At 37.6% G+C, this 20,091-nt stretch overlaps 2 protein-coding genes across 4 annotated transcripts in view; both read right to left on the bottom strand.

Annotated features, from left to right (window-relative positions):
- The window catches only part of scube3 (signal peptide, CUB domain, EGF-like 3), a 93,424-nt gene extending 92,974 nt beyond the window's left edge, over positions 1-450 (bottom strand). For both annotated transcript variants that reach the window (XM_053643016.1, XM_053643017.1), the window contains exon 1: positions 1-450. This exon is cut by the window's left edge and continues 130 nt beyond it. The gene's annotated coding sequence lies outside the window, so the exon portion shown is untranslated.
- A 5,584-nt stretch (positions 451-6,034) lies between these two features.
- On the bottom strand, positions 6,035-19,546 carry LOC128619520 (specifically androgen-regulated gene protein). Of its 2 annotated transcripts, XM_053643742.1 has the most exons (4): positions 19,250-19,546; positions 11,669-11,832; positions 10,204-10,390; positions 6,035-9,907 (listed from the first exon to the last, which is right to left on the bottom strand). In XM_053643742.1, the coding sequence occupies exons 2-4, from the start codon at positions 11,765-11,767 to the stop codon at positions 8,286-8,288; spliced, it is 1,908 nt and encodes a 635-aa protein (XP_053499717.1). In that variant the 5' UTR covers positions 11,768-11,832; positions 19,250-19,546; the 3' UTR covers positions 6,035-8,285. The 2 variants fall into 2 exon arrangements, with proteins under 2 accessions (XP_053499717.1, XP_053499718.1); XM_053643743.1 differs by lacking the exon at positions 19,250-19,546 and having other exon boundaries at positions 10,204-10,552; positions 11,669-11,756.
- Between the last annotated feature and the right edge of the window lie 545 nt (positions 19,547-20,091).

Genomic DNA, 20,091 nt, shown 5'->3' with positions numbered 1-20,091 from the left:
GACCGAAGAAGAAGAAGAAGAGGAAGAGAACGAACCGGACTTCTATCCCGGGTCTGAGTTTGGAGTTCAGGCTCAGGAACGCTCGTGCAAGCGTGGACGTTATTCCCTGTGCGTGAATCCTCTCCGTTACAGCGTCCGGCTCGCGACAGAGGAGCGACCACCGCGTTCAGCGCGAGCACAGGAGCGCGCGTCACTGTTCATGTTCGCCTCCGAACAGTTTGTATGGGAGAGAGGCAGAGGAGAGAGAGAGAGAAAGAGAGAGAGAGAGAGAGCGCACCGACGAAGGGGGAGGAGGAAGGATCAGGCAGTGATCCCGTCTCTCTCTCACCCCCCTATTTTTTCCCCGGGAGGAATTCACAATCGCCCGAAGTGGGGGTTGCCATGGACACGGCTTCCGTGGGCGCGAGAGGTCAGACTCTCCGAGACCGTGCGCGATCAATGGACCTGACTCTGGAAGACCAAAAGGGCCAAAAACAACCCTAAATTTATCAACACAGTCTCACGTGCAAAAAGTTTAAAGGTGCTGTAGTTGACCCCCCCCCCCCCCCCCCGGCTAGATATAAATTACGTGAACGATATGTAGAACATGATCCATTGTTTTTGTTTTTGATCAAATTATAAGGATTGATTTGTTAAGAATACCCGTTTGGAAAACTGACTTGCGGTCCCAAATGCTTGTTTGTGTTTGGATGCGTCTCCTGTCAGTCATTTAGGATCTTAGCAGGTTTAAAGGAATAAATAAACAAATAAATAAATAATAAAAATAAATAGCAATGAAACACACTCACCTTTTGTCAAGCAAAATCCCAGTGTAGCTCCAATCTTGGGTGAAGTGTCCGGCTTGTCGCTGCTTATTTAAATGAAATTCTCTATGGTGTTTTTTTGGTGTCTATCCAAATCTGAGGCACGCCACAAAGTTCATTTTGTGCAAAATTACAAGAACCACAAACGTACACAAGCATATTACAAGATCCATAAATGTTATTAATAACACTTGGGTATCCTGGGACGGATGGGCATCCTTTCTTTTGTTTTTGGGTTAACACATTTTAATGGACGAGTACATTCATACAATGTACAAGTACTGTAAATGTACATACAAGTGCTGTGAAGAGAAGGTGGAAGATGGTTTCCGAGTAGAAAGGGTGTCCGTGAGGAACCTACGGAATGAACATGGTTTGGGGAATAATTAAATATTTGGAGTAATAATAATTTGTTTAAAAACAGCGACACTTCCTCTATGAATTATAAAATATAATCAGATATGGTGGAACAAACTCAGTGGTGAGCAGCTAATCTGGAATTGAAGGTAACTACCTAAAGGGATCCTCAAGAGTTCTTTGGCTAGTTAAAGAGGATTTCGGCTTGGAATCTTTCCTGTAAAGGAATTTCCTTGCCATAGGGATTTATGAGGAAACTTTATGTTTACGTTACCAAGATATCTGTTTAATTTAGCTGATTTAATGACTATTTGTTTATTTGTTTGAACTGTTATCTGAATGAATGGGTTAAAAATGCCTGTAGATCATTTGTAGGTAGTTCCAAATGAGGAGGTAAATAATTTTTAGAAAAGCAAATGTTTGCGAAAACAAAAAAATGATTTGCTATGTTTATGGGCAGGTTGGCGTTCCACATGAGGGCCCACTTTACAAATCCAGGGCCTTTTGTTTTGGTTTCAGTTGCCTCACCTAGAACCCAAGTGTGTCCCCCAAACGTTTTAGATTAGATTAATATACATTTTAAAAATATACATTTTATTTTTCATCCCACACACACCAGGGAGATTCTGCAGTCTCGGTGATCTCACTTCTTATCTCTTGAGGAGGCAAACGTTTGAGTTCAGGCCAGAGTCTTGTCCCTGGCATCAAGCACAAACTGCAGGTAGATCTCCTAATGCAGTAAAACATTCATTCATTTATCTTTAGTAAGCACTTTATCCTGGTCAGGGTCATGGTGGACCCCAGTGCCTGTCCCGGGAACACGCGGTATGAGTGGGTAATTTAGTGTAACCAGTTCCTATTTTCTTTATTTGTGTGATTTTTTTTATCACCTCAGACTTGATCAAATCTTCCTGATTAGTCTCAAAGTGGCTAAAAGTGCATTTTCTACCATATACAATGTGTTGCCTGTAGGAACCATCGACTTACAACCACAGGCCATTTTATCAGGTTAAACCTGCTGTATTGGTCATTTTGTAGGTAATCTGAACCGGAATGTTATTAATATTAGGTTATTAAGGGTTTTGTGTTTGCCTGCCTGCAAGTTACTCAGATGTCATTTTGGAAGTTAATTTAATAAATAAATAAATAAATAAATAAATAAATAAATAGTTAATAGAGAAAGAAAGAATGCTCTTTTTTTGTAGATTTTTTTATACACATAGATGATTTTGAATTTCAAATGTTGAATCTTATACACTTAAGTATGAAATTTAATTTCATATCATTTGGAAACCACAAAACTTAGTTTAAGATTATTTAGAAGCCATGAAATTTAGTTTCAGATTATTTAGAAACCATTAAATTTAGTTTCAGATTATTTGGAAACCATGAGATTTAGTTTCAGATCATTTGGAAAACATTACATTTAATTTCAGATCATTTGGAAACCATGAAATGTAGTTTCAGATCATTTGGAAAACATGAAATTTAGTTTAAGATCATTTGGAAACCATGAGATTTAGCTTCAGATCATTTGGAAAACATTATATTTAATTTCAGATCATTTGGAAACCATGAAATGTAGTTTCAGGTCATTTGGAAAACATGAAATTTAGTTTAAGATCATTTGGAAACCATGAGATTTAGTTTCAGATCATTTGGAAACTATGAGATTTAATTTCAGATAATTTTTTGGGAAATTAAGTTTAGTTTCAGATCATTTGGAAACCACAAAATTCAAACTCAATTTAAAATTATTTAAATTGAATTGAAATTTAAATTGAAAAATTGTAAAAGCAAGATTCTATACCCATCTCTGTACAAGTTCTACTCTGACCATCACAAGAAACATCCACTGACCAAATATTATTTGAGTTGGGATCCATCAGTCCTCCAGTCTTGTGTGTATTGCTGGCGCTGCAGTGTATCAGATGGAGCAGTGATTTTGTGGTTATTAAACACCCAATAGGTTGAGGTCTGAGTCAAGTGTATATCATAGTGACCTCTAGAGGTGAAACACCCAAACAAAATTGCTCAAAACAGCTGCTTATGATGAAATGCCTGATAAAAGCATGATGTCATTTCTACAGAGTTTAACCTCTAATTGATGTGGGCTTACTATCTGATTTGGCCCCAGTGTAAAGTTTTTTAAAAAATATATATATATATATTTAGCCAAAGTTCCTTCATTATCTCCAGCTGGGTCAGCAGTCCTACTTTGCTGATTACATGCTGGTGCTGAATCACAGAGCAAGGCTCTAATCTCCATCTTTCATCTCTGAAATAAAGAAAAGGCCTGTAAACGTCTGATGATATGAAATTACGTGCAGAAGTAATCAGTGTAGGTAATCTGCTGAGGATTGGTAGTCATCCTGATGATCTGTCTGAGAGGGTGTGTGGGTGTGTGGGAGGTCAAGAAAGAGGAGGAAGAACCACAGGGATGAGATTGCTAAAATCTTGAACCTTTTAGCCTTTTCCAAACATTAACTGGATAACTACCTATTTACCAAATACCCTGTATGTTCATTCACAAACATATGGTTCCACAACTTAAACCTTTGTTTGTCTTAAAAGTCAAACCTTTCCAACTCTTAAGAAAGAAAAAAAATACAACTACATGAGTTATTGACTCACTTAAGGTAAAGTATTTTTTAATCAGACAACTAGCAAGTGTCTTAACAGTAATATTAGCTTGTTAGTTAATCAAATTGAGCTTGAGCGTTAGCGAGCTAAACAGACTAAACCTGGATAAGGTGAGAATTCATGTTCTTAGCTAGCTAATACTCCCAGTACGTTTGCTAGCTAGCAAACATCTTTGAATAATTATAGTGGTTTCTAAACATTAGCTAGCTATCTAGCTCATTTTAAATGTACCCCTTGATAATGTAATTCTATCTTGATCATTTTCCAACTTAGAATCTAAGAAAATGTTAATTTAATCATTTAATAATCCAATGTAACAATCCCACCTCTTTTTTTCTCTTTCTTTCTTTCTTTTTTTTAATTAATTATTTAATTAATTAATTTATTTATTTATTTTTACAAGGTTTATTTGCCAAACTCTTAAATAAGTAGCAGAGTTGAGTTTTTGGCATAGAATTATTAAAAACTCTTAAAAACTACTAAAAAATGCTGTTAACTAGCATCCATGCTAAGGGCACGAGCATTTCAGGTCAGTCAAAATCACAGTATAATTGAAAAGGAATACAAATGAAAGGGAGAACTTACATTTCTTCTTCCAGTGATCTTCAAGAAATTCAGATGATCACTTCCTGTACTGTTTCTGTTGAACATGCGACTTGTGGAATGTTCTAAATATTTCAAAAGGGGTAAATGTGTTCAGGTAACAGTGTTGATGTTGACTGAATTAACTGCAACGTATTTTTCATAACCTATAATGGAGGACTCATGGAAAAGGACATTTCAGGCATGAGATGTTAAATGGAGTCACACATTAATGCAAAAATAATCATTTTAATGATTATATTTTAAGGTAATAGGAAGTTAGATTTTTGCCACAGCAATGGAAGCGAGTTAAATCAGGAGAAAATGATTTAGGATGGAAAATTCCTCATTGAACAAATATTACATTGTTAATTTCCGAATTTTTGTGGCAAATTTTCTAACTTTTACCGTCAAGACAAAAGGATTTACAAATAAAAGTATGTACGATGTACTGAAGTGTACATCACTTCACAAAAATGCACAAAACAAGTAAGAATTCTAATAAACAAAAAAATGATTTGAATAAATGTCATACATTCATGTCTTAGGAGTCTTAAGAGAAAAGCTACAGCTGTGAACACTTTCTCACCCTTAACCTCCACTATTATTTCAGATGGGTTAGCGTATGAAACGTTTATGATTTTTTCCCCCACATCAGTGGAAACTTTTCTCCAGATATTGGAGATTTGAGATATTACTCATTTCTGAAAAACATCTGTCCAACACACTTCGTCATCAAAGGTGAAAGTCTCACTGAGTACCATGCAGTCTCTTGTGTCATCCCAGACGTTGGTCAAACTCAAACCTATGAGCAAAGTAAAGCTTTTATGTCCCTACATGGTACAATAAAATCAACAAACAAAGGAAATACAATAATGATACAAGTATCAGAACTGTCTCCAGCCTCAGCATGAAGCCCGCAAATATCCGACCCACTGTTTAGCCATTAGTGCAGACCTCGGTGGGAGTTATTAAGGAGATTGCTAGTCAACCACAAGCGTTATTGTGGTTATTGTATGTGTGCAAGAGGTCTCACGCTGAGGAGCTGGAAGGAGCAGCTGTGAGACATAAACCAAATCAGCAGGCCACTGGCGTTACTCATCATCCCAGTCCTCTTGTGTGGGCTCAGAGCACGCCGGAGTGTTGTAATGAAACCTCACGGCCAAACTTGTCACTTCCTTTTCCTAAAGCGATGACAACGAGCAGCAACAAAGTCTAATGTTCAGAATCAAGCTAACATCTCAACCAGTTAAGAGCTACATTTAGCCTTAGATGCTATTTAAATATGGTCCCTGGACCACAGGTTTTATCAGCTGGCAATTTTCAACTCACATTTAAGAGTGCAAGTCACGACTATTATTAACAATAACGGAAAGCCGAGGCTTATCAGTAGCAGTATTTGTGTAACGATTTTTGAAAACATTTGTGCAGTTCTATCACCAGCACTCATTCATTACAGAAGATTATGAACTGAATTATGAGGACAGGAAAAGTGGTCCACATCTTCTCAAGCACACTTACCTTCCAAAACCATTGTCAAACATAGGCTATGTACTGTACTGTATTAGTCTAGATGTACGAGAAAGCATCTAGGAACTGCTACGAGACAAATAAGATTCAAATTAGAAAAAAAACAAAAACAAGGTTAATTAACAAATAAGCTTCTAACCTTTAATTGAAGAAAATTTACTGTAAGAAAGGCTCTGCGATATAATCCTTTGTAAAAATCTTTGTCAACATAACAGCATTGATTCTTCTGAGGATACAGAGTGAGGAAACCGAGATTCCTCGACACAGAATCTCTCCAGATCCTTCAGGGTTCTAGGTTGTCTCTTGTAGACGCTCCTTTTCAGTTCAGTCCACAGGTGCTCAACGGGGTTTAGTTCAGTGGACTGGGATGCACACGTCTTGAAAAAGCTCGATTCTGAGGCCAGTTTTGTGTAGATTTGGACGAATGTTTTGGATCGTTGTTTTGGATCAGTGCTGAAACGTGGGTTAAAATCAACAGCTATAGTGTATCTATCTGGTGAACAGCTTTTAGACAGAAACAGGAAAAAAAAAATCATCACCACAATTGGCTAATCCTGTTTCTCATCACAGCTGGTATCCTATAAAATGTGATCAAAAACAAAGGAATACATTCATTCATTCATTCACAAACAAAAAAAAACATGAAATAATATATACAGTATACAGTTTGTATAGACTTTGAATTTGGAAGTCCTTGGGACAGAATTTAAGTTTGACACCCCTGCACTAGAGGACCAAGTAATAAGAAGACTCACTAGTGGTACACTTACAAATCCACTAGAGGACACTACAACGCTGTAGAAGTACAAGTCCTCATTTTTGTGTGCCTGCGTAGCACTGAATAGCTCTCACAGTTTCTTTTAAATAACTCGAATTTGGTATCCATTTAGGCGTACAACACTGTTTTACAGAAATCCTAACAGTAGTCAATCGCTATTTGAATTGTAGAGCCAAATAACAAAATGCTCAAGTATGTAAGAAAAATTTTAAGTCGTTTTAAGTGTTGTGTTAGATTTGTAAAAACCCCAAAATCTGCAGACCAAAAAAGGTGAGAGGAAGAAAAAACAATTCCCTCTATACAAAGGAAAAGCAGAAGGACAACTTTAAATGGGAGGTTTTACGTGTCGAGTTTCAACATCAAGTGTGACATCATTGTACATTTCCAAAATGAATGAGGTCTTTAGAAAGTCGGACATCTTAAATGCGTGTTAAAACAGCAACGTGAATTACAAGGTGAGAGACAGGGGTAATGTTACAGAACACTGACTTAAAACCATAAAGACCTGGTGCCTCGAATCAGGTCTGACTGGTTTCTCCAGGATTGCGACCTGCTGAAACCACGAAAAGAACCCTGAGTATGCCGGAGTTGTGTTGAAATGAAAAACATGGATCAGCAGATTTTTTTCGAGGACGAAGGCTTTGCGTGTGAGTCAGTGCCTGAACAACCTGGAGATAATTGTATCACACCCTGATAATGCCCTTGTCTGTACTGGCACTCGTGGATGGTTTCAAATCAGGTTCCTCTTGTGCTTATGGAAACAAACTGATCCTACATCAGCTCTCCTACCGATGGTGGTATGTGAACAGACACCATGAAGATTTCAAGCTCCTGACATTTTAGTACTAATAATAAAGCTCACAGATAATGCAATCGAGAATGAGAAGTTTATTAATGAATGTATTCATAGATTTTTTTCATGCATGCATAATAAAGTGCTGTTCAAAAGAGAATAAGTGCATCCTTGAAACAAGGCTTGTAGGACAATTAAGAACAGTTTGAATATCATTGCTAAGCAATGTTCCGACTGAGCATTGGTGTCAAATGCACTCTAGTCCTTGTTTTCAATAATGAAGACCTCTCTAAGAAAGAAAAAAAAAACAGCAGGGTAACTTGCTCACTATGAGTGTAAGGGCTGTCTACTAATGGAAACACCTACTACTAAGCATTTTAGTATAGACATTTGTAATTATCCTTCAATTTCCAAACAGATACTTCAACTAATGAATTAACATTATTTCAACTAGAAATAATGTAGCAGCAGGCACACTAGTAGAATCACAATTCATCCACAATTAACTTCTATACTTGCTAAATATTAACACATATCCACCAAAGCAAAAAAAAAAAAAAAAAAAAAAAAAATCCAACACGTCCAGAACATTCAAGAATTCAAAGAGGACAGAGGGCTCTCCTGGACCAAGGCTGGAAACCTGTCTAGAGTAAAAGTGCTACACCATAGCCTCCCCATTCCAGTCTAAAGATTAGAAAGTAAAAGATATATACTGGTCTTGGATGAGCATTCTTATTTTGGAAAGTAATATTGACCCAGAAGTCAAATATACAGTCTGTTTCGAAAGCATTTTTAAAGCTTAGTCTTTGATCAGTCCCAACCTCATCAGAGCCTGCTTGCGGTCCTCGCTGTTTTTACTCTGTGGGGAGATGACCACGCTGATGCCATGTGACCGAAGAGACTTCGAGGACTCAATCTTTGGTTGTGCCAGTGATGGAGCAGGGATGTGAAGAGATCTCCTGAGCTCTGGTTCTCTGTTTGATCCAGAAGATATCTGGTCATGACTAAAGTCTTTCCAGTTTCCCTCAGAAGCACATCGAGGTCTGTTATTTTGCAGAAGTGGAAGTGCCAAATTTTCGGGACTCTCTTCCTGGCTTGTTGACTGTGAGGGGTTCTCGAGTGCAAGGCTTTTCAGTCCTACGCCCGATCGCTCCGTGGATGCTGATTTCATTTCAAAGGGTTTTGGACTCTGTGACCTTGTGATCAACAGATTTTCTTTTTCTCCTTTTTCAGGGTGTACGGGTAAAAATGAAAACTGCGTTTTGCCTTGTGCCTCAACTACTGCATGGTGCTCGGCATGCACAAGGACAGAATCAGCAGTAGGTTCTGCAGAAGGTGATGCTGCAGAAGTGCTCTTGTTAAAGGAAGTCTGTGGAGAGGCCTTGAGTGGTGGACTGGTGCAGAGGCCTGAGTTGATCTCATCACTCTTCAGCAAGCCTAGTTTCTTCAGAGCTTCCAGGTGAACCTTCTGCTTGTTGATCATCATACAATCACCTGGTGAAACAAAGGAATGACCTGGTGTGGCATCTTTGTGGTTTTTTAGGACAATGTTGGAAGGCAGTTTTTTGGGTTTGGGTGCCACAATGGGTGGGCTTTTAGGTTCTCCATATTCCACTGCTGTAACTGAACTGGTATCTGGATCAAAGGTTGGAGAATTTGCCTGGTCTGACACATTATGGCCAGGTTTTACCAGAACTACTGGTACTTTTTCAGGGGCTTTCTTCATTGAAGCTTTTTTGCGCAACTTGTCTAGTTCATTTGGAGACAGTGCTGTTAGAGGCTTGTTTGTTTCGATATGTCCGTCAAAACCCGGAGGAGGGGCGATTGGCATGCTTTCACTTTGACTTGGCTGTGATGGGAATTGGGATGCAAGCTTTGAGGAAAGTTGAGTTGAGGTTTGGGCTTGGCTTTGTCCTGCTGGTGGAGTGTGTACTGGTGGAAGGAGTACTGGCGCATCCATAAAGTCTGAAGGAGGAGGAAGCAGCTCCATCTGCGTTTTGGATGAAACACTCTTTTGATTTTGATCTGACCTTGGATCGAGATTACTCTTAGGAGGGTGGTCTTTGGCTAGAGCACCATTTGAAGAGTCAGGTTTGACTGGAGGCTCAGGTATAAAAGAAGGTGGCAAATCAGTCAGCTTGCTGGATGCGTAAGAATTGGGTTCGTGTCTCCCAGGATTTGGAGCTGATATAGTAATTCCACTTGCAGAAGTCATTAACGCTGAAGACTGGTGAGAGTTTAATGAAGCGGTTTTAGGTGTTTTAACTAGTACAGCTGGTTTTGGTGCAGACGTAGAGAAATCAGTTTTTTTCAGTAATTTGGCATTACCGTTGGCTAAAACTAGTGGAGTCGGAACTAGCAATTTGTGGGGTTTATGGTCTTTTCCCAAAACTTTATTGGGATTGTCATGGACCGATAGCTCTGAAAGACAAACAGGTGGAGAGAAAATAGAGAGAAATGTGATAAACATGAACAAAATAACAAGACTAGAACAAGACTTGAACAAGACTTTTATTGAGTTCTTCACAGATTCTACTTTATGGCCGTTCTATTGTACACTAACTCATTCAGTAAAATTTATGATAAATTGGAGCCGAGACACAAGTAAACCTTTACTGTATGTCTTCATTAGCAAAGATTTTGAAGGCTTTCTTTGTTACCTCCTGTAGTTTTTAGCAGATACTATAATGTGTGCTCATGCAGCCCTTCATACTCACCCTTTGGATTAACTTGGCTAATAGAGCTAAGGTGAGCCATCTTATATGTCAGATTGCAAGACTGGTGGTCTGGTTCATCATTTGAAATGCCACTGTCGTTCTCCACCTCCAGAGACTCAATGGTTTCCTCCAGGAACATGAGACATGCGCGCTCCTCAGCAGAAAGATGCTCCATACTGTCGTCACTCTGCCATGAGTGGACAGGAATATAAAGTATGCTTTACTTCAGACTGGTTGACTAGTTTAATAAATTCACTAGTAACTGTCGTAGGGATGTCATCTAGTCAGAGCAGTGGGAAAACGCTGGTAAGGAGATGCAGGTAGGCGGTAAAGTCACTTGGCCAAAAACCTGAAGTAACAGTAAAATTCTTGAAGTAACACTTTCAAGAAAGCTACAAAACCAGTCTAACCTTTGCCAAACATTTGTCTTTCTGATCTTTCTTCTGCTCCATTTTTTTTGTTACCTTGCTGTGGAGCCTGCATTTATATGGCATGTTATCTAATTTCAAGCAATTGTTTTAAAAAGTACTTTCCTGGAAACATTTCCAGGTGTAGTGACATTTACTTGTCACATACAGTGTGTGCTAGGACTTTAGATATCACAATGTATCCTTGTTTTGCAACAAGCCAGTAAAAATGAGCAACGGACCAGAAAGACTGATATTTGCCTTTCTTATCTCCCAGATGAATACACAAACTAACCCAGTGTTTGTAACACCACCTCCTAACTTCCTTTTCGAGTGCAAACCAAAGTGTGCTGGACTATTACTGCTCCCATATCGTACGAGACAATTCTGTTTTCAACGTGGCAACCAGATTTTTTCCAATTTTACAGAACGGCCATAAACTACCAAGCATGGTCATTGATTTAGTAACGCCCACAAAACTCCATAAAAGACCCACCTCTTCCGTGAACACCTAACCAACTCATTAAAAAAAAAAAAAAAAAAAAAAAAAAAAATTGCACTTACACCTCTACTCTGTGCACTTTGCTTCTTCTGGAACCCAATTAATGGATCTTGTATGGTAGCACTACTTGTATTGTTCTCTGCTTGATATATCGCTTTGCTTGTATTTTTCTCATTTGTAAGTCGCTTTGGATAAAAGCGTCTGCTAAGTGAATAAATGTAAATGTAAATGTAAGTTCAAAACTCACAGGTAATTAAAATCTCCAGTAATGGAGTCAGCTACCACAGACACACTACCGCTTCCTCTTTTTATAGGGTGCCAAAACTTTTCTCCTAATCAAATCGCTAGTCTTATTTCTCTTTGTTTATGAATTTGATTTGGATCGTTTCCTTTCAAGTCATTATGAAATATATGAAAACAACACAAGTTTTCTCATTCAACTCGAGAACTCTCGTCGGTCCCGTTGACTTGTCTAGGTATAAATCTTCATATATAACATTCGTATAAAAATCCATCTCACTGACATTTACTATGATTCTCTATAATTCATACTCACATAGCCCGAGTTGATGCTGATCACGCTGTCACAGCTGCCTGCACTGTTCATGCTGAGTGATGATCCTGACACAGAGTCGCATGGCGAGGAGTCACGCATCGGCACTGCACATGAGAAGCGATGAAGAATCGAGCGCCACCTGCACCTTCAGTAAAGGCGCCACACTGTGGGGGGGGGTTGGGGAGTAAAGCACACAGAGATACTCATATTAAAGCTCTCGTTTTATTCCTTTGCTATGTAATATGAGCATATCCGAGCATGGTGATCATAATTTGGTAATTATACAAAGGTTGAGAAATCTGTCACACGCTTATGTGCTTGCAAAACCTGCAAAGAAGCCACACCCTACACCTTCACAAGTTCACATAAGGGTGTTTTCATACTTTGGTCTGTTTTAGCGTTTGCATGGCTGCACCTTTTTAATTGTACAATTAAAATGTCTAGGACTTGGGGAGCTGGATGTCTCATTGCAGACTACACCCTATTCCGAGCAGGAAAAAAATAAGCTGTGTACATTATATGCCATTGTGCGTTTGCTCTTTGTATTGTTTCTGAGCTGTAGTTAAGCAAGAAAGGTTTCCAAATTCTCATCGGTTTCTGTTCTGAGGATCGGAAGGTTGTGAGTTCGAACCCCACAAACTTTAACTGCTCATCCATATCCTTGACTTAAATCCTTACTTAAAACATAAATATGAATGATCACGGATGCATGGATAACATGAGTATAAATAGGAGTACATGTTTTTTGGTTCTCACCAGTAAACGATACTGATACAAAAAGTGAGTAACCTATTCAATATTCCACCATCAGGGACTTCACGGAATATTTTATTTAGCTCCGTTTATGTTGGTTGCAGTTATGTGCTGCTAGTAATGAACTCCTTGAGCAAATCGCCAGAGTTGACACTTTCCTTGTGAGTTTTATGTTTAAGATGGTCATTTAAAAATAAGTGCACTTGCACCTTGACTGACGAGGAAAAGTTCAACGGAAGACTGAGTGCCTCAGTGCTCAGTGCTCGCTGAAGTGAAGTACCGCCTATCACTTGCGATGCTCGCTTTCCTTATGTCACATGTATGATATCAGACCATTCTAAAAGGTATCAGACCGATACAGATATCAGTATCCTATGCCTATGCATGATGATGTAATGCATTTAAGATGACACAATATATGAAATATAAAACATCAGGCTTCACATTTGATTTGTTGCGACAGTTGATCTCATATTGACATCGCATATATCGTAGACACTTTTTAGGGACATCGTGTTTATTGGTATTATGGCTGTGACATCACAGGGACAGCTTTTCAGAGACTACAACACACAGTGCAGATGTTTAAGATTGACATGTTAAGGAACCAACAGAAGACACTTGAATGATACAAGAAGTATAGGTTTCGATAGACTTTCATTGCATACTCCATTTGTTGTCAAGGGTGAATATACTGCACCTTTAATATGTATCTTTCTCCTGGAAACGTGGATATACAGTTGCAAACCTTTAAAAACGATTCAAAGTGCTTGCTTTTCGGTGTAAAGCTTTAAAGTTACACTACATGCACCTTTCTTCGTCAAAGATACGTACTAAAATGTACAAAAGGTTGACGCTTGATTGAGGGAGCCACCCTAGCAACAAGAGTTGTTGCTAAGAGTGTGTTATAAATGTCGGAAACACCCCTTCATGCTTTCTAGGTCGACTCTTACTTTGGGCTTGTAGATGGCATTAAGATAAAAAAAGCATCTCCTTTGATGATCACTCTGTTAAAACAATTATTACAATGTCCTTAAATCTTCTTAAATACACACCTACATGATCAGAATCCTATTGGACGTTTGAATGCAATTGTCCTAAAGATACCACACCGGCCTTTGAAACAGCAGTCAAACAAAAGATCACCATAATGCTGTGAAACATCAAAACGTTATAATGAAAACAATGGACAATCCCAGTCTGCGAATCAAAGAGTAACTACTTTATGCAGCAAGCTATTTCATTTTGGGGGTTTTTTATCAACTGAAATGTTTCAGGTCATTTTCAAATGTAAATTATATTACTAAACACATAATGTTCGTATCCAAACCTTCAGAGCAGCTCGAACAGGAAGAGCGCAGCTTTGAGGAATACGCACATGACTAGCCATCACTGTTTGTGCAGGCTTGAAGCTTTTCAAGTTGTTCAGCATACCAAAAGGATTCAATCTCACCTTGATAAACCAGGTTAATTGAAAGAATGAACACATGCACGCACACACACACACACACGCACACGCACGTCATTGGGCCCGGTCCTCCCTGTAAACCTGAAGAGCGAGTAGGTACAGTAGGGCTGCACTCCAAGGCCTACACCCGCACTCATACAATCATGTACTGTACTGTATGTCTCATAATGTTTGTGTGCTAGTCCTTTTATTCTAGAGCTATTGAGTGAGTTAGGAGAACTCAGTTTCACGGAAGGAACAATAACAGTAAAAAGCTGGATGCAGACCATTTGAATTTAAGAATAAGGCGATGATGTCATAAAGGAGATTTCGGATAATGCAACATCTGGCCGTTTCAGAGGTCTTTTGTGTAGGCCCGTCACGATAACTAATTTTGTCGGACGATATATTTTTCCCAGAAATAAATGCGATAAATGATATTATTGTCATTTTGTGCAGAAGCGAGTTGTAATATTAGATTTATGTTGTGTGTAAATGTCTGATTAATCTCGTACGTATATAGGACGTGTTTGGGTGAGTTAATTATCCCGCTAGTACAGCGGTTCAGCTTAGCACTGTTCATTCACTGTTCAGCTTCAGCTCACGCAGCTTATGCGGCGCAATCCCCGACGTTATTGACTACGACCATATTATCTGAAACACTAGAACTGTTCTTTCTAGATTTTTCTTCGTCAGAAAACATTGTTAGTGCATTGTTAATATCTTGCGTGTCCTTTTTTAAGCAGTATGCTTTAATTAAAAATTGATGCTAGTACTTGCTACATATATTAAATTCCAATGCACGGTTTGTGCATTTTCATCTTAAGTTCGAGGAATATTCGAAGTTCGAACAGCCCTAGAGCAGACGATAGGACAGAAGCAGTGTGAACGGCTAAAATGTTGGTGACATTCATTCTCATGCAAACAAACACATGTGTAAAGACAATGGGCGACATCGAGGTCAACAAAAACAATCAAGGTCACGTCCATATATACATATATATATATATATATCTCGTATGATAATACGAAAGTACAATGGCCTTGGGACTGCAATTACCACATGCAGTTCTGCACTCTTGTCTCCTTTAGTGAACAGTGGACTAGTTCAATAAACAGACTATCATCAACTTTCCAACTTTCCAAACAAACCATAATCAACTTTCTTTTACTTTCACACTATCCATTGTTACCCAGATGAGGACGGGTTCCGTTCTGTCAAGTTCCTCTCAAGTTTTCGTCGCCACCGTCTCGCTCAATAGGGATAAATTCACACACTTAAAATCTGTATCCTGTGTTTATATATTTCTGTAAAGCTGCTTTGAGACAATGTCCATTGTTAGAAGCGCTATACAAATCAAACTGAATTGAACTGATAAGACGATAATGTAATTATCGTGACAGGACTACTTTTGTGCAGTCTAGAATGACTTCAAACAGTCTTTCATGCATTTTAGAGTGGCTCTGAGACGTCTTGTGCATTCTAGAACAATTTCAATACGTCTTTCGTGCCTGGTATGAGAAATGCGCCACTACAATCTGAAACTCATATGGACAAATCTGATTTTTTATGCCTTTATTTGAATTTGGAAAATTTAATTTTGCAGCTGAATTTGATTAAATCGAAACTGTAGTTCAACATGTGCCGGATTTGAAATCAAAACACTCCGGGGAATCAGGAAAAGCAAACAGAGCACAGATTGGCTCGCCGCCATTTTAGCCAATGAGCCAACACTGCAGTGTTTTGAATCTGAATTTGTAGAACTGAATTTGAATTGGATTGCCACACTGGATTTGAATTTTTTGGCTACTGTATTCGAAAGTGAATCTGTTTAAGTGGGTAAGGTCATGACAATGCTGGAAAATATGGATATTAATCTAGCTAATGAGCGAGGATAATGACTTAACGACATAGCATGTAGCTGTTAAGTGTTTTCTGTTTAAGTGCAGAGATGACAGAGACGGCGGAAAATCAGGAATCTCAACATTTCCACCACACGTTGATTCTGTAATTGCACCATATCATGCTTAGCATAAACTGCTAACCAAACCTGTATTGATTTCAGCATATTACAAAACCTTAAAATACTGAATCCTTATGTAAAAAAGATATGGAGTCGTTATTTATGAACTTATTTGTGATTTATTCCTTAAATTCAGTGAGTAGCTTGAGGAAGAAAAAAAAAATCTCTTGGTATTTTTCAAGACAGGATTTAAATCTGAGTCTAAACTAACAGAGATTGTGGATAATATCTGTCTACAGAGCTTTGCTCTCACTCAACATGGAACCATGTGGAATTTCAGTCTCCTGGGAGGATAATTACACCGTTTAGCACCAGCCTTTCCCAATCCTGGAGTTAATATTCCAGGAGATTAATACAGTCGAGCGTCAATCTGAGATTATCAGGTTTACGAGTCTTGCTAAAGGTCCCAGCAGCGGCTCTCGAAAAATCCTAGGCCTTGAACTCACAACCTTCAGAACTTTAATCGATAAGTTCCTGCTATAGTGTAATTAATTTTTACATGTGTAAACACCAGGCTTGCACGTGATATAATACGAAGAAATTTAGATTCATAAGGCAGTATGATACGGTCTAGAATTTTCCGATTGATACAAAGGACCATTTTAAACGTATCCGAGTTAAATCATGTCAGTTTACAAATATGAATTATTTCTTACACACTGTTTTTTTTAATCCCTTTTCAATGCTGATTGGTTTATAATAATTATAATCAGTTTATTGTTGTTGCATTGATTCATTTCAGTCGTTTTAACTGTTACACCTGTAGCTACATCGTAGCTATGGATATATACGAACAGAAAATTCTGAGTTAGATATTCTGTTTTAGATATTCTGGTATGGTTTTCAGCCTTTTCACATGATTTTCCAGCAACAGCTAATCTAATATGGTCACGACAATAAAGCTACTGTAAAGCTATTTGATGATTGTTGATATTGATTGTTCGCAATTATAATTAATTTCCTAAACATGAAATAGTCTAGATCCCTGAATTTCATCAAGTCTCGGATTAAATCAGCGGCTCCCAAACATTTTAGGCAAAAAGACCCCAAATGACGTTTGGGAATTTTCTGAGAAAGCGAAGCTGAAATGTAAAAAAATTCCAGATTCATAATTTACGATTTCGTTCAGAGTCACTCGATGAATCTAGCAGAGGCAGACGGACGAATAACTTTGATCATTATTACTGCTGAACTCCTCCACTAGTGCGATATAAACTGAAATAGCACATACGTGAATGCAAGTGACATTTTAAAACAGTAGCGTAAACATTGCACGTTGTTCAAGCGATATTCGTTATGGGAAATTGTAAAACAGGTGAATAAAACAACAATGACAAAAAAGGCGGGATAGAGGTTCTCTCATGATCTCATTCGTAAATCAAAAAGTGTCATGATCCCAAGTTTGGGACTAAAGGTTCACTCGTTTTTGTAAATGTAAAAATGCTTTTTTTGTAATATTTTATTTATTGTTTTAAAGCCAAACCAAGTTTTCAACATCTCATTCGCATATATAACTATTCATTTCAAAAGGAAAAACCGGAACTTAATCTACACCTTGGAAAAACAAAACATCATCCCTTGATGTCCGTGTACCTTCACATACGACAAAAAGCACCAAGAATGTGAAGCATGCACCGTTTGATATCGTGGCTGGTCATCAAGCTCAGTCAATCATTTACAGTAAACACACACACACACACACGAAGAGAAACAATTGACTACACTACGTTTTTGTTATCTATAACATCACGGTCTGATCTTTATCCTAACATACAGGACATGGCTAAGCGCACATCAAACCCGTCTGTTTCACTCTATAAATTGGAGTCATACTGCAAACATTTCACGTTTCACCTCTTTAAACACTAGACGAAGCTCAGGAACAGAGCGATCACCTGCTTCTCCTGTTTACTCTGTAAATAAACATATACTTGCTCACAAATCTCTGCTGAGCTTTACAGAGACCTAGTGCTTTTATCACTCTGGTTTAAAATGTACACAGTTGTACGTTATGGATTCTTGTGGGGTTAAAATGATTATTATAACTTTAGGTTGAATTCCAAACCTTTCCGGACTCCCTTCGTAGACACACTACATAAAGGACGATATAATGGACGCTACGTAGTGAAACATAGAAAGGTGAATACAAACAGAAACTAGCAGACAATTGTTGTACCAACAGATACTTAACCTGTGTGTGTGTGTGTGTGTGTGTGTGTGTGTGTGTGTGTGTGTGTATATTGGGAATGCTTTTATATCTTGGTGTGGCCAAGCATCTTTACAAGAACAGGAATTGTTTTGGACAGTTTTGACATTTTATTTACTTTTTTTAGCGTAAAAAGTAGTAATACTTTTATTTATAAAGCACATTTAAAAGTCTAAATAGAATAAATAAAATCCAAAACCTATCCCGACTTGAATTTGGTCAAAAAAAACCCAAACTTACTACTTGTTTATCTATTCATTTTTTTAAAATCATTTTTTAATTAAACAAATTAAAACACACAGAGGCAATCGATGTCTTAAAAAAGACTTCCCATGTGAGGAAACCTGATTTTTTGTCTTACTTACTTACCTATTTATTTATTTATTTATTTACCTACTTACCTTATTTATTTATTTATTATTCACTTACTTAGTTACATTATTTTTTTGCTTACCTACTTTAAGTATTTATTTATTCACTCACTTTCTTATTTAATTACTTGATTAAATTATTCACTTATCCACTTTATTATTTTTTTATTTACTCACTTACCTACTTTATTTATTTATTTATTCATTTACCTACTTTATTTATTTATTTATTCATTTACTTACCTACTTTATTTATTTATTCATTTACTTATCTACTTTATTTATTTATTTATTTTTCACTTACTTATTTTACAAAATTTATGTTTTATTTCTAAAATTAAAACACAGGGCATTGCAAATTTTGTTTTTAAATAAATAAATAGATAAATTTTAGAAAAGGAAAAAAGAAAACTGCTTATAGAAGAAAACCATTTTTTTCTTCTTACTTATATTATATTATATTATATTATATTATATATGTTTATTTAAATAATTAAGAGCCACATGTTTCCTTTAGGTTACTGTGATTAAGGTTAGGGTTAGGGATAGCATTTATTAGCTACATTCATATTTGTAAATATTAATGCAAGGTGTGTATACAAAGTGTGTGTGTGTGTGTGTGTGTGTGTGTGTGTGTGTAACCCGACTCCGTTTCAGTCAGTTGAATTAATGACTAGATTTGTTTTAACACAAACTACAGTACTGTAGAAAATGAACAGGTACATAAAGGCCACACTGTGAGCTACAAAACTCACTGTCAAATTCAAAATCAACACTGACCTGTTGGGAAAGAAGCGACTCCTCAGCGTCTGTACTTCCACCTACAGTACACCCAGCTCCGTGTAAAGAGTCACACTAACGCACTAAATAACGTCATAAACTCCTAATACACACGCGCACACGCGCGCACACACACACGCGCGCACGCACTGGTTTACCGCTGTACAGAACTGTAGTACAGAGTTATGGCTAAAACCCCGCCCCCTAACCTTTCAGCCAATCAGATGCAGGATACAAGGCGCCGGCAGGTAAGCCAACAGATGGCAGCACACAGTACCCGCTCTCTCGTTGATAAGAATTCAATTCCGGCTCTTTTCAGTGAGTCTCTTTTCATTTGACTCACCAGTAAGAGTCGACTCCAAAACGAATCATTGTCAAGTTTTTGTAGTATTATGACCAGTGATTGCTGTGAAACTAAGAGCAAATACGATTCATGCCACAGATCTGTTAAATTCTCGATTCTGATGGTCAGAATGTGTTGATTTATTTTCTATAATATCAGCCCTGACAATGACGCCAACTGTAATTCAAATCACAAGATTAACCTATATTAACTTGCTCGGTCTGATATGTTATTGTTTCTGTATTAACAATTTATTTATTTTCTGTAAGGTGATTTTTATTTAACATTTATGGAAGGAGTCTCCAGTGCGAGTGCTTTGCACCCGTCAGTGAAACACATGCCTCGCCATACACACTTATGAACATCTCTGATTTAAGCTAATTTAAGTCACCTTTATTTATATAACACACACATTCAAGACATCATGTGTCAGCCAAAGTGCTGTACAACAAAACTAAGTCAAGTCAACTGCAATGAAATAAAATGAAACAAAGAAATA

The sequence above is a fragment of the Ictalurus furcatus genome, chromosome 15 (genome assembly GCF_023375685.1).
Source record: "Ictalurus furcatus strain D&B chromosome 15, Billie_1.0, whole genome shotgun sequence".
In the NCBI taxonomy this organism is placed as follows: Eukaryota; Metazoa; Chordata; class Actinopteri; order Siluriformes; family Ictaluridae; genus Ictalurus; species Ictalurus furcatus.
The sequence above is the reverse complement of the archived record's forward strand: the minus strand, read 5'-3'. Positions and strand labels throughout refer to the sequence as shown.

Excerpts from the sequence above, each read along its gene's own strand:
- LOC128619520 (XM_053643742.1), bottom strand. The coding sequence starts at position 11,767 with ATGCGTGACTCCTCGCCATGCGACTCTGTGTCAGGATCATCACTCAGC. Across the intron at positions 10,391-11,668 it reads TCAGCATCAACTCGGGCTAT|AGTGACGACAGTATGGAGCA; the intron begins GTGAGTATGAAT and ends CACTCATGGCAG. Across the intron at positions 9,908-10,203 it reads TAGCCAAGTTAATCCAAAGG|AGCTATCGGTCCATGACAAT; the intron begins GTGAGTATGAAG and ends TTTGTCTTTCAG.